Here is a 14,042-nt window from a genome sequence, read left to right on the forward strand (position 1 = left end):
GTGGACTTTCACATGATTTTACGTAATTCTATGAGAAATATCCTGAAAAACCTCCTTGGCCATTAAATAAGAAGTCTTTTCCCTTACTCAGAGCATGATCTACTTTCATAAAGTTTTGCATTTATCTCCAGAAGGTGGTTTTTACTAATTTGGCTTTCAAGTTGGAAAAAGAGAAGCCGATTCCTTGTGAATTCTGCTTTAAAATTTAACCCTCAGGCAGTTAGTTAAAGCCTCTTTATCCAAACCTAGTCACTGTTTAATGAGGCCCCTTTATAATCACTCCGAAACACACTTTCAAAACAAAAGTTAGAAAGCCTGTATGATCCATTCTCAAGAAAGATCTCTTTCTGTTCAAAACCCGTCCTGACCTTTTTGTTGAAGAAGAACAAAATAATGTAGTAACAAAAACACAAATGGCTGCCAAAGGAAGAGGAAAAAAAAAAAAAAAGAGTTCCTGTAAGGGACTGAAACAATAAATCTCCTCTCTGTTGAACTCCCAAAGGGAGTGTGTGCATTTCCTCCCGTTCTTTATCAGAGCCCCCGAAATAAGTAGGAATGGGCAGCGGCTGTTCACATCCAGCACACCTTTTCCATTTGCTAAGAAGGCCCTGCCAGGCTGGGAGGGTGTTGTCCCTGCCTGACTCTGGAGAGAGGAGCTGCTGTGACCGTCCTCGGGCACTATGAAGCTGCTTCAAGGCCCCATCTTTTGTCTTCTTCTGGCCAGTATTTCTAGAAATGCGCAAAACGCAGGTACGGATTTCTCTTGTTTTTCTGATGGTGTGGATTAGAAATCACCCTCAGGCACTCTGAGCCTCAGTTTACCTTCAGGGAGTTTGCCCTGAAATGAAGATGCAGCAGTGCATTTGCTGAGCTGAGCGTGTGCGTGTGGCTGGAGAGTGCATGGAAAAGGCACCACAGAAAGGATGCTTGTTTTCACTGGAGGAAAACGTTTGCTGCGGCAGCGGCCTTCCAGTGTGTTCCGTGGCATCCAAAAGGTGCTGGGAATGTACAGTAGCCTTTTTGGAAAGTCACAATCTGAGGATTATATGCTGGTTAGAAATGGGCTATTTCTCAAAAATGTACTCTTTTCAAATGTAAGTCTACATACAAGAAGTTTGTCATGTATGGGTGAAAGGCTATAATAATCAGAAATGTTGTGTTGCAGTTGCTGGTCAATTATTTGTCCCAACTGTTTTCTGCCTCTGAAAGAGCGGTTGGATAAAGCTCCCTGGGGAGGTGAATCTAAAAATCTTGAGAGGGGAGGGTGAGAAAGGAGGAGAATCACTTGATTAAAGTGTAGAGATGCTTGCTTTAGAAATAAACACATATCTACACATATATGTACAAAATTTTCTGTAACATTTCAGGGAATTTATAGACATAAAAACCCTACTGATTGACTGCAGGTTCTGAAACTTAGATAAAGGATATATATACACCTATATAAGCCCTGACTATATTAATTACCATTTGCAAGTAATGATTACATTTGACTTTTAACCCTTCCAGAGAGATGTACTGTAAGTAATTAAATTTAATCAATATTTATTAGGCTCCCACCATGTACTCAGCAGTACAAGGTATGCAAAAATGAGTGAGACATTGTCCTTGCCCATAGTGGTAAATACACCACTGGGAGAAATAAAACATGCACTTCTAACACAAGACAGATTTAATAAGTGCAAAAACCAAAATACAAAATACTATCATAAAGGAACACAGTTGGGACACATTAATTCTGACTCTGAGGAGCCCTGGAAGAAAAACAATTCTAATTTAATTTTTCCATGCCCTCCTCTAGGGGATCTTCCCAACCCAGGGATTTAACCCAGGTCTCCCACATTGCATGTGGATTCTTTACCATCTGAGCTACCAGCACAGCCCCTAATTTTATTTCGCATGTGCTCTTTTCAAAAGTCCACTGATTACAAAATTCCAATTTGCAGTGATTATGTAAGAAAAAATAAACACACTCCTTCTTGAACAGTATTTATCATTAATTTCTCAAAATATGTGTATACATTTAGGACAAATATCCAAACACTACAAAATCAAATTGATTACAACCTATCTGGGAGCTTCCAGATTTAAGTCGCAGTGGGTATTAAAACCAAAAGTTAGCTTAGATGATTTACAAAGTTCTGATTTTTTCAGAACAAAAATTATTCATGAGGTGACACAGAAATCAATGCACTAGCTTATAAATAACTCTGCAGTTCGCATGGGAGAGATTGATCGGAATTGGTGCTATGAGAAACACTGCTCATAAACACGTGTCAATATAAATTCTGAACGTCTGAGTTCAGCTGTTTGCCATCCCAGGTGTGCAAGCATCAATAAGTATACTACTTCCCTTGCATTGTTAAACTCTGAATGGATTACATGTATTTCTGAAAGCAAATTGGAATAGAATCCATAGAATCAGGCTGCAAAACCTGACTGTAAGGAAGATGGAAAGGTGAGGAATAACCCAGAGATGACCTGGCAGATTTCTTCTGTTATGGTCATGTTAAGAAAATACCGAGGTCCGTTAGCTCACTGGCAATGATCCCAACCTCTCTGTTAGTAGTATCTTCTTTCTAAGGAACTTTTAACCCAGCTGAAATAATTTCTCATTTAAGCAGAGACAACAGTTACATAATGACTATCTGCTTCAGCCTCTGTCAATGAGCCTTTGTTAATTTAAGGCAAGTGTCTGTAAAATCCACCCCATTTATCCTAGAAAAAAGAGCATTAGCTCCAGAGAGCATAAATTGACCAGCTGAGTGAGGTCCAGAAGGAATTGGAAGAGATTTTCCCATCCACGTATATGATTTTGCTGCACCTGGTTCTGCCTGTTTTATGTTTTCCTTCCCAGATATGGTACAGGAAATGAAGCATTTCCTAAGCTGATTTATTAAGTTCTTTTCCTAATCCCCTGTACCGGAAACACATTGATTTCAAAGCTTTATATGTTCCCCAAGCTTAGAATACTTAACATACTTCATCAGCAGAGTTTATTATAGGGGTACTGCAGGAGGCATTTCATCTGCCTTAAATTCACAAGTTATCAAGAAGGTCCATGCCTTTTTTTTTTTTTTTTTTTTTTGGCATGGTAATTTATTCCCAAATAATGATCTTTTAGAGAAATTACTACTTTTCTTTTTCTTTCTGATTTTTTGTCAGTCTCAGATTTAAATAAATACAATATAGCCTTTTGTACTCTTCATGAAAATCAAGGAAATCTTTCTGCATGGCAGTGAGTGACTTTTTCTATTACTTCATTGGTGGTATAATATTTTATAATCTCTGATTTGGAGAGTTGTTCTATTGAAATATGTATGGGAGCTTCCTGAAAAAGAACTGTCATTCTTTCTCAAGGTTTTCTAAATTGTATTTAAAACTGAACAGACCCCTACAGTGACCTTTAAGCTCCTCAGGCTTTTAAGTCTAGATCGATGAGTTTTTGACTGTCAGGAATGAGAAAAATTAAATGAAGAAGGATTCCAAGAAAAAGGAGGCCCTGGAAGTAATTTATTTTTCAAGTGTCATTTGCCTCTTTGAACTTTGCATTAACTTAAGAAAGATTAAAATGTTTAAGGCTTTTGCAAGCAGGAGCAAACATCACATTATTGGTATCTGAAGATGAATTTAACTGCTTGTTGAAAGTTATTTGTTAGGGGTTGAACATTCTATTTCACAGGAAAAAAATAGATTGAATACACTATAAGACAGATAACTATGCTAGACACTGTAGGTTTATAGAGATCAATAAGACTCAACTCTTGCCCTAGAAGAGGGGAAGAGGAGGATTAGTCAAATAATTGGCTCATCCTCCAACCTTAACTCTAACCCCAATTTATAAGTTTGATTATATTAGAAGTCTTAAGTAGTAGTAATGTTTATGGAGAATTCACAACTAGCTTAGTTTGGAGTATAGGAATATCAACAAAGTCTTCATATAAAAATGGAAATTATGATAAACTTTGAGACTTGAAAAACTGGAGATCCTGGATGGATGAAATGTCTTGAGTAGGAACTTTAAAGCACTATGTTCTAGTCTAGAAATATAAGGAGATGACAGGTTGGACAGAGGTTAAGTGTTGGAAATATAGTCTCAGAATATAGGTTAGAAAGGTTAGAAGGTTAGAAATATTGACTCAGATAGTTAACTATTTTGAAGACTCTAAATGTGTTTGAGCATGGGAATTATGTATTTGGGGCTATGAATTGAGAAGATTAATCTGTCAGCAGAATAAAGATTAGACTATTATAGTCAGGAGAAATAAAAACTAAAAAAAAATGGTGCAAATGTTATTACAAATCAATAAAATGAAAAGAAGGGTCAGTGAAGAGCTTTAAGGAGGTAGACAGTTTGTGATTTGACATATTATTGACTGATTATGAGAGAGAAAATAACTGAGATGTAGAGAGAATGTTATTTGAATAACAAATAGGGAAATAGTTTGGCACCAGGGCTGGGGAAAGATAGGAGGAAACGGTTTAGGTGAATTTGATTTTGGACATGGTGAGTTTGAAATCCTAATAAAATACTCAAATAGAGATGTCCAATGATAGATTAAATTTGTCTGGTGCATAGTTGCCCACCTGTGCCTAGAGGTGATGGTGAGGAATGAGTGTTCTTTACACTTGTTTCCCAAGAGTTTTTAGTCTTGTCCTGCCCAATGGAAGATTAGTAATGTAGAGAGGCAATTTATTTTTCCTCTGGATGTTGATACTTATAACTGACTTGTGGCAATTATTTTCATAGTCATTTGTGTGCATATCTCCTCTATCAGACTATAAGCACCTTGAAAGTAAAGGTCATATTTATTATAATTTGTGTAGTAACAGTTCTAAATATAATAAGGATATAATAAGCTGAATGAATACATAAATGCATGACATATTATTCCTTTTTTTCCCATTTTTAATGTCTTCATCGGATAATCACATTGTTTACTACCTTATCTTTGAGAAAGGGCTTCCCGGTGGCTCAGATGGTAAAGAATCTGCCTGCAACGTGGGAGACCTGGGTTTGATCCCTGGGTAGGGAAGATTTCCTTGGAGGAGGGCATGGCAACCCATTCCAGTATTCTTGCCTGGAGAATCCCCAGGGACAGAGGAGCTTAGCGGGCTACAGTCCATGGGTTCACAGAGTCGGACATGATTGAGCAACTAACCACACATCTTATCTTTGTGAAAAGATTATGGACAGGTAAGAATCACAGAACATAACATGGAAACAAGTGAATTATTTTGATTCCTGGCTATGGAAGTGAGCACCAAATATAAGGAAAGGGGCTTCTCATCAAAATAAGTCTTTTCCAAACTGTAGCAGAGGAGATGATAGGGATAGGTAGATGACCGAGTATCAGGTGATAGTAATTTACAACAAATCTGGAAGGATAAGCTATTCTGACCATAATCACTGGGAGAAAGAATATCTAAATAGAATTGGTTCTGTTGGGTAGGCCAGAAACTTCATTTGGATTTTACTGTAAGATGTTATAGAAAAACCAAAATGAATTTTGGGCCAATTGAATGCTTTGTCTCTTTTTTGGATGTCAAATATTTTATGTAATATTTTCTTAAAGTTATACATATTCAAGGAGAAACCTTGCTCCTCACTTCTCAAGCCATTACAAAATGGCTTTTTTTTCTTAAAGCAAAGTTCACAAAAGAGAAGTTGGAATAAAATCAAATAAATATCATACATCATTAATTCATATGTTATTTTAGGTAACATATGAGTTACTTCAGAGCAGATTATCTTACTTATTACCTTCTCTTAGATACTTACCGATAGAACTTACCTGAGATGGGTGACCTACTGTAAAAAGAGTGAACCAGTGTGGAAACAAATTAAATGGGAAAAGTATTCAATTTCCAAACCATTTATTTTGTATTTTTTCTTTACTCCACTTTTTTTTTCGTCAATGATCTCTGTCTAAAAATAGATGTGGTCATTCTAGAATTTTTATTTTCAAGAGATTCATAACAGTTGTCAGCAAATTGTCTGGCAGTTTTATCTTGCTGATCATAATTATTTATATATTGACGGTAAAAAGATAAACATTTGAAGGTTTCAGAGAGCTTCTAATTTACTGGATAATTGCCCATCCTTTCCTTTTCATTGATGAAGCTGTATTTCAAGCTTCAGGGAAATACTTTTACTTGCGAATAATTGTCTAATCCAAGTTCTTTATATTCTTTTTGTCTTGGTCATTACTTTCCAACTTCCTCTTCATCTTTGAGAACAATTTGAGATATGCTTTTCTAAACACTGAATGTCAAAGCAGGAATTTACTCTAAGCGACATTCCATTCAATTCCTGTGTAATGAGTGTCTCCTTTCCTGTTACCGAATTCCTGTGGGTCACTATAGCTCTATCAGGTTAGGATGATAATGGCTGTTGAGTGTTTAAAGAAGTTCTTTTAGTTGACAAATAAGATCTTTTTGCACCCACATCAGCAGTAGCAAGGGAAACAGTAGTGATGTCAGTTACATTTAGAGAGGCCACTATATGATTCCCCAATTTCAGCAACCATAAAAAAGTAGTTTTCTAAACATCAATAGAGGTTTTGTGTCTTGTAGCATACATATCAGTAGGGATAATCACAACCAGTCTCTAAATAGAAGCAGCCACCTACATCCTCTCCGGATGTGTTTAGTCTAACCATTGCTATGGCAACCTGTCAGGTGTAGCCTGACAGTATCTTGTCTCACATGAATGAGTATCTCTTGCTTTCCTGTCTGATATTGTTCTGATCCTAAGGCATGCTTCACTTACAGAACCGTGCATGGCCCAGTTATGTATCTGAGCTAGACATATAAGAGCCTTAGCACTGCTGCTGCTGCTGCTAAGTCGCTTCAATCTAGCGTTTGCCAAAAAGAAGAATGGGACCAGTGAATAAATGCTTTCCTCTTCTATGGCTGCTCCGATTCCACTGTTTTAGTCCTCTACTCCTTTTCCTGTGAGTACTTTCCTCTACAAATTGCACACAAACCCTTGTTTGGCCCTGCTTTTTGAGAAAGCCAGGATTTATAACTTTTTGATGGGAACATTTTGGTTTGGATGGTAATGTATATAAATTATACCCGAATTTCTCTGATACTCTAATTAATATTCACTACTTTCTTCCTCTTCACTTCAAGAAAAAAAAAATCTAAAAAGCTTTTGTTGAATAAGTTAAACAGTATTCCAAGCAGGTCCTTTTCTAAGGCAATCATCTGTCTGTATTTGAGTTAGTAATGAATTATATTGTAAGGTCGATAGTCAAAATGTCAATGACATTGATTTTACTCTTAATGTGCTGCTCATCTGAAATGTGGCTACCCACTCCAGTATTCTTGCCTGGAGAATTCCATGGACAGAGGAGCCTGGTGGGCTGCAGTCCATGGGGTCACAAAGAGTTGGACACGACTGAGTGACTAACACTTTTACTTTCATCTGAAATGTAAAGTGATTTGTATTCTGTTTAATCAATCATATTCTGACCCCAACCTAAATTAATTGTGTCAAAACCCAGAGAATGGCAATCACAACGGGGTCTGGTCTAAGTTAACCCAGATAAATATTGTCACAACATCTGCTGACATCTACTGTTTGTGATGGCTGGCACTTTACATGCCTTACTTCTTCTATCACAACATTTCAATGCCTATTTTATCATTTCCATTTTACTGATTAGAACACTGAGGCTTGAAAGTTATCATAGAGTGATAGTGCTTAAAATCAGAGAACACTGTTCTTCAAAATTTCCCTTCTAGCTTGCTATCCTCCAGTGTAGTGGAACTGCAATAAGTTGAGTTTCTCTGACTGAAAAGATTAAGGGTAGAGACTCACTCCTTGAGTAATTTAGAAGCACTGCTGCCTCTTATAGCGCCTTCAGTACCTGTAAACATCAAACTAAGGCTGCAATGCAGTGAATGAATTTCTACTTGGTGATAATTAGCCTCTGAATATCTTGAATTCAATTAATTATTAATAATTGAGTTGAAAGAAATTTTAGGCATTTCCCTACCTACCCACTATTGTGTTGGTTGAAAAAAAAAAGTTCTTTGTTCTAGTATAAATGTCAGTGAAGCTAATATAGGACTTAAAAGAGAAGGAAAGAAGTGAAGAGGAAATAACTACTGGTAATTAATTACCTAGTGTCACATTTATAATTCTCCTGGAGCCAGACAGTCTGGATTCAAATTCCAGCTCTGCCACTTACTATCTGTGTGAACTTGGGCAAGTTACTTAACCTTCAACTTTTTCAGCTATAAAACATGGATGAATACAGTCTTACCTCATGGGGACATTAGAAAGATCATGTGAGGTAATATATATAAACACCAAGAATAATATCCCAGCATATAGTGACTCTATGTTTTGCTGAACTTGAGAACTCAGAATCCTACAGTTTATAATATCTCATTCCTTAGATAAACTTCTTCATTGCCAAGTTGATTTCAATCTAGGATCAGCAAATATTTAAATAATTACAATGTGGATTCTCACAAAGAGAAAAATCAGCACACAAAAAATGTTCACAATAGAACTGATGTTGGATTGGAATATGATTGCCAGTTCTGTTCTTAACCGCATTATATACAGGCATAATTTGACATATACAGACTAGTGTATTATCTAGTATCCCTTTAAGGTTCATAAGTTATTTAACTCCATGTATAAACTAATCACTCAAATTAATAAACAAAATTGTATATGTATTTAATGAAAATTCTAACTTTTCAGACTGAGATTGTGAACTTCCTCAAATATGATTTCCTATCTTAAAACATTGAGCATTGCTTACTCTGAGAGGTGGGATATGTTAGTGGAAGGAACTTTGGTCTTAATGTGAGAACCAACTTTGAATCCACCTTCTTAGTACGCTAAAGTTGACCAAGATCCTATATGCTTGTTATCCTCAGTTTCTATATCTAAAAATGAGAAAAACAATCATTGCTGACAGAATACTGGTGTTAAATGCTAAGTGGAAAACAGATTTTAGATGCTCTGTAGGTCATACATCACTATTAACATTTAGTTATTAATATGCAACCTAATATTTAACTCATGGAATCAACAGATGAAGAACACATTTAATAAATTTGAGAATTCTTTCTAACTGGCTGGGCCTTTAACTGCCAACCCATTATAACTGTTTGAATCATATATCTTTAAATATGTTTATGGCTGCTACACATTCAAATTACCATGTGTTGAAATCATACCCAAGTTATAAAAATCACACACACAAAACACAGGAAATCATTTGTATCACACATTGAACTTATTTTTAACTGAAGTGGGAAAAGAAACGACTTTGTGTGTATATGTGTGTGTGTTTGTGTATGTGTGGTTTGAACTGTGAAGTCGGCCCTCGAGGGAATTTAGAAAGTGTCAGGACATCCATACTGAACTCTTGGACACTTTCCCTGGGGAACTGAGGCCACTCCTGCAGTTGTCAGTTCAAGGCTATTGTGACTATCCCTCTATCCCACAATGAGGCATCCCTTAATTATCCCTCCTTCCAAAACTCCAGTGGTTTTTTATTTCTTTTAATTTATTTTTTTATTGAAAGATAATTGCTTTACAGAATTTTGCTGTTTTCTATCAAACCTCAACATGAATCAGTCATAGGTATACATATATCACCTCCCTTTTGAACCTCCCTCCCATCTCCCTTTCCATTCCATGCCTCTGGTTTATACAGAGCCCCTATTTGAGTTTCTGAGATATACAGCAAATTCCTGTTGCTATCTATTTTACATATGGTAGTGTAAGTTTCCATGTTACACTTTCCAAACATCTCACCCTCTCCTTCCCTCTCCCCATGTCCATAAGTCTATTCTCTATGTCAGTTTCTCTATTGTTTCCCTGTAAATAAATTCTTCAGTACCATTGTTCTAGATTCCGTATATATGCGTTAGAATACAATATTTATCTTTCTCTTTCTGACTTGCTTCACTCTGTATAATAGGTTTTAGGTTCATCCACCTCATCAGAACTGACTCAAATGTGTTCCTTTTTATGGCTGAGTAACATTCCGTTGTGTATATGTACCACATTTCTTTATCCATTCATCTGTTGATGGACATCTAGGTTGCTTCCATATTCTAGCTATTGTAAATAGTGCTGCAGTGAACAATGGGATACATGTGTCCCTTTCAATTTTGGTTTACAGGGTATATGCCTAGAAGTGGGATTGCTGGGTCATAGGGTGGTTTTATTCCTAGTTTTTTAAGGGATCTCCATACTGTCTTCCATAGTTGGCTGTATTAATTTACATTCCCACCAACAGTGCAAAAGTGTTCTATTTTCTTCACACCCTCTCCAGTATTTATTGTTTGTAGACTTTTTGATGATGACCATTCTGACTGGTGTGAGGTGATATCTCATTGTAGTTTATTTTTTGTTGTTGTTCATTGTAGTTTTGATTTTCATTTCTCTAATAATGAGCACTGTTGAGCATCTTTTCATGTCTTTGTTAACCATCTGTATATCTTCTTTGGAGAAATGTCTCTTTAGGTCTTTCTCCTACTTTTTGATTGGCTTGTTTGTTTTTCTGGCATTGAGTTGGATGAGTTGCTTATATATATTAGAAATTAATTCTTTGTCAGTTGTTTCATTTGCTGTTATTTTCTCCCATTCTGAAGGTTGTCTTTTCATCTTGCTTACAGTTTTCTTTGCTGTGCAAAAACTTTTAAGTTTAATCAGGTCCCACTTGTTTACTTTTGCTTTAATTCCCATAACTCAAAAACTAGGAGATGGGTCATAGAGGATTTTGCTTTGTTTTATGTCATTGAGTGTTCTGCCTATGTTTTCCTCTAAGAGTTTTATAGTTTCTGGTCTTACATTTATGTCTTTAACCCTAAATTTTGAGTTTATTTTTGTGCATGGTGTTAGGAAGTGTTCTAACTTCATTCTTTTACATATGGCTGTCCAGTTTTCCCAGCACCATTTATTGAAGAGGCTGTCTTTGCCCCATTGAATACTCTTGCCACCTTTGTCAAAAATAAGGTACCCATAGGTGCAAGGGTTTATTTCTGGGCTTTCTATCTTGTTCCATTTGTTCATATTTCTGTCTTTGTACCTGTACCATGCTGTCTTGATGACTGTAGTTTTGTAGTATAATCTAAGGTCAGGAAGGTTGGTTCCTCCAGCTCCATTCTTCTTTCTCAAGACTGCTCTGGGTATTCGGGGTCTTTTATGTTTCCATATGAATTGTGAAAGTTTTTGTTCTAGTTCTGTGAAAAATGCCGTTGGTAATTTGATAGGGATCACATTGAATCTGTAGATTGCATTTGGTAATATAGTCATTTTTGCAGAATTGATTGTTCCTACCCAGGAGCATGGAATATATATCTCCCTATCTGTTTATGTCATCTTTTATGTCTTTCACTGGGGTCTGATAATTTTCTGTGTACAGTTCTTTTGTCTCATTAGGTAAGTTTATTCCTAGATATTTAATCTTTTTTGTTGCAATGGTGAATGAGATTGATTCGTTAATTTATCATTCTGATTTTTCATTGTTAGTAAATAGAAATGCAAGTGACTTCTTTGTATTAATTTTGTATCCTGCAACTTTGCTAAATTCACTGATTAGCTCTAGTAATTTTCTGATAGTATCTTTAGGGTTTTCTGTGTATACTATCATGTCATCTGCAAACAGTGAGAACTTTACTTCTACTTTTCCAACCTGGATTCATTTTCTTTCTTTTTTCTTCTCTTATTGCTATAGCTAGGACTTCCAAAGCTATGTTGAATAATAGTGGTGAAAGTGCACACCATTGACTTGTTCCTGATCTTAGGGGGAATGCTTTCAGTTTTTCACCATTGAGAATAATGTTTTCTATAGGCTTATCATATATGGCCCTTAGTATGTTGAGGTAGGTTCCTTCTATGCCCATTTTTTGAAGAGTTTTAATCATAAATGGGTGCTGAATTTTGTCAAAGCCTTTTTCTGCATCTATTGAGATTATCATATGGTTTTTATCTTTCAATTTTTTGCTATGGTGTATCACATTGTTTTATTTGCATATATTGAAGAATCCTTGCACCCCTGGAATAAACTCAACTTGATCATGGTGTGTGCATTTTTTGATGTGTTGCTGAATTGTGTTTGCTAAAAGTTTGTTGAGGATTTTTGCATCTATGTTCATCATTGATATTGGCCTGTAGTTTTCTCTTTTTTGGGGGTGTCTTTGTCTGGTTTTGGTATCAGGGTAATGGTGGCCTCTTAGAATGAGTTTGGAAGTGTTCCTTCCTCTGCAATTTTTGAAAGAATTTTAGAACGATAGGCATTAGCTCTTCTCTAAATGTTTGATAGAATTCTCCTGTGAATTCCATCTGATCAGGATGGAATCTGATCCATCTGATCCTGGGCTTTTGTTTTTTGGGAGATTTTTGATCATAGCTTCAATTTCAGTGCTTGTAAATGGGTTGTTCATAATTTCTATTTCTTCCTGATTTAGTCTTGGAAATTTGAACTTTTCTAAGAATCTGTCCATTTCTTCCAGGTTGTCTATTTTATTGCCGTATAGTTGCTCATAACAGTTTCTTATAATCCTTTGTATTTCTGTATTGTCTTTGTAACCTCCCCTTTTTCATTTCTAATATTTGTTTATTTGATTCTTCTCTCTTTTTTTCTTGATGAGCCTGGCTAAAGACTTGTCAATTTTGTTTATCTCCTCAAAGAACCAGCTTTTAGTTTTATTAATTTACTATTGCTTCTTTCATTTCTTTTTCATTTATTGCTGCTCAGATCTTTATGATTTCTTTCCTTCTACTAATTTTGGGGGGTTTTGTTCTTATTTTTCCAGTTGTTTTAGATGTAAAGTTAGGTTGTCTATTCAATATTTTTCTTGCTTCTTGAGATAGGATTCTATTGCTATAAACTTCCCTCTTAGAACTGCTTTTGCGGCATCCCATAGGTTTTGAGTTGCCATGTTTCCATTGTTATTTCTTTCTAGACATTTTTTAATTTCCTTTTTGATTTCTTCACTAAACTGTTGGTTGTTTAGAAACATGTCATTTAATTTCCATGTGTCTGTGTTTCTTACAGCTTTTTTTCTCATAGCATTGAGGTCAGAGAAGGTGTTTGATACGATTTCAATTTTCTTAAATTTACTGAAGTTTGATTTGTGACCCAAAATGTGGTCTATCCTGGAGAATGTTCCATGCGCACTTGAGAAGAAGGTGTATTCTTCTGCATTTGGATGGAATGTCCTGAAGATATCAATGAGATCCATCTCATCTAAGTATCTTTTAAGACTTGTGTTTAGTTATTAATTTTCTGTTTTGATGATCTGTCCATTGGTGTGAGTGGGGTATTAAAGTCTCCTACAATTATTATGTTACTGTCAACTTCTCCTTTTATGTCTGTTAGTGTTTGTCTTATGTATTGGGGGTTTCCTATGTTGGATGCATGGAGATTTACAATTGTTATGTCTTTCTCTTGGATTGATCCTTGATCCTTATGTAGTGTCCTTCCTTATCTCTTGAAATATTCTTTATTTTAAGGTCTATTTTATCTGATATGAGGATTGCTACTCAAGCCTTCTTTTGCTTTTAATTTGCATGGAATATATTTTCCATTCTCTCACTTTCAGTCTGTATGTGTCTTTAGGTCTGAAGTGGGTTTCTTGTAGACAGCATATATATGGGTCTTGTTTTTGTATCCATTTAACCAGTTTGTGTCCTTTGGTTGGAGTATTCAATCCATTTACATTTAAAGTAATTATTGATATATATGTTCCTATTGCCATTTTCTTAATTTGGGGGGTTTGATTTTGTAGATCTTTTTCTTTTCTTGTATTTCTTGACTATATAAGTCCCTTTAACGTTTGTTGTAAAGCTGGTTTGGTGGTACTTAATTCTCTTAACTTTTGCTTGTCTGAAAAGATTTTTATTTCTCCATCAATTTTGAATGAGATACTTGCTGGGCACAGTGATCTTGGTTGTAGATTTTTTCCTTTCAGTACTTTAAATATATCCTGACATTCCCTTCTGGTCTGCAGAGCTTCTGCTGAAAGATCAGCTGTTAAGCATATGGGGTTTCCCTTGT

General features: G+C 35.7%; 1 protein-coding gene across 3 annotated transcripts in view; it reads left to right on the top strand.

Annotated features, from left to right (window-relative positions):
• The first annotated feature begins 523 nt into the window (after window positions 1-523).
• Window positions 524-14,042, top strand: part of EMCN (endomucin) — a 118,549-nt gene continuing 105,030 nt past the window's right edge. For 2 of the 3 annotated variants that reach the window (XM_065907278.1, XM_065907279.1), the window contains exon 1: window positions 524-750. In XM_065907278.1, coding sequence (XP_065763350.1) covers window positions 681-750 — 70 coding nt within the window. In that variant the 5' untranslated portion in view covers window positions 524-680. The remainder of the gene's footprint in view (window positions 751-14,042) is intronic. The other variant, XM_065907277.1, reaches the window with a different exon arrangement.

This window comes from Muntiacus reevesi, chromosome 16 (genome assembly GCF_963930625.1).
Source record: "Muntiacus reevesi chromosome 16, mMunRee1.1, whole genome shotgun sequence".
In the NCBI taxonomy this organism is placed as follows: Eukaryota; Metazoa; Chordata; class Mammalia; order Artiodactyla; family Cervidae; genus Muntiacus; species Muntiacus reevesi.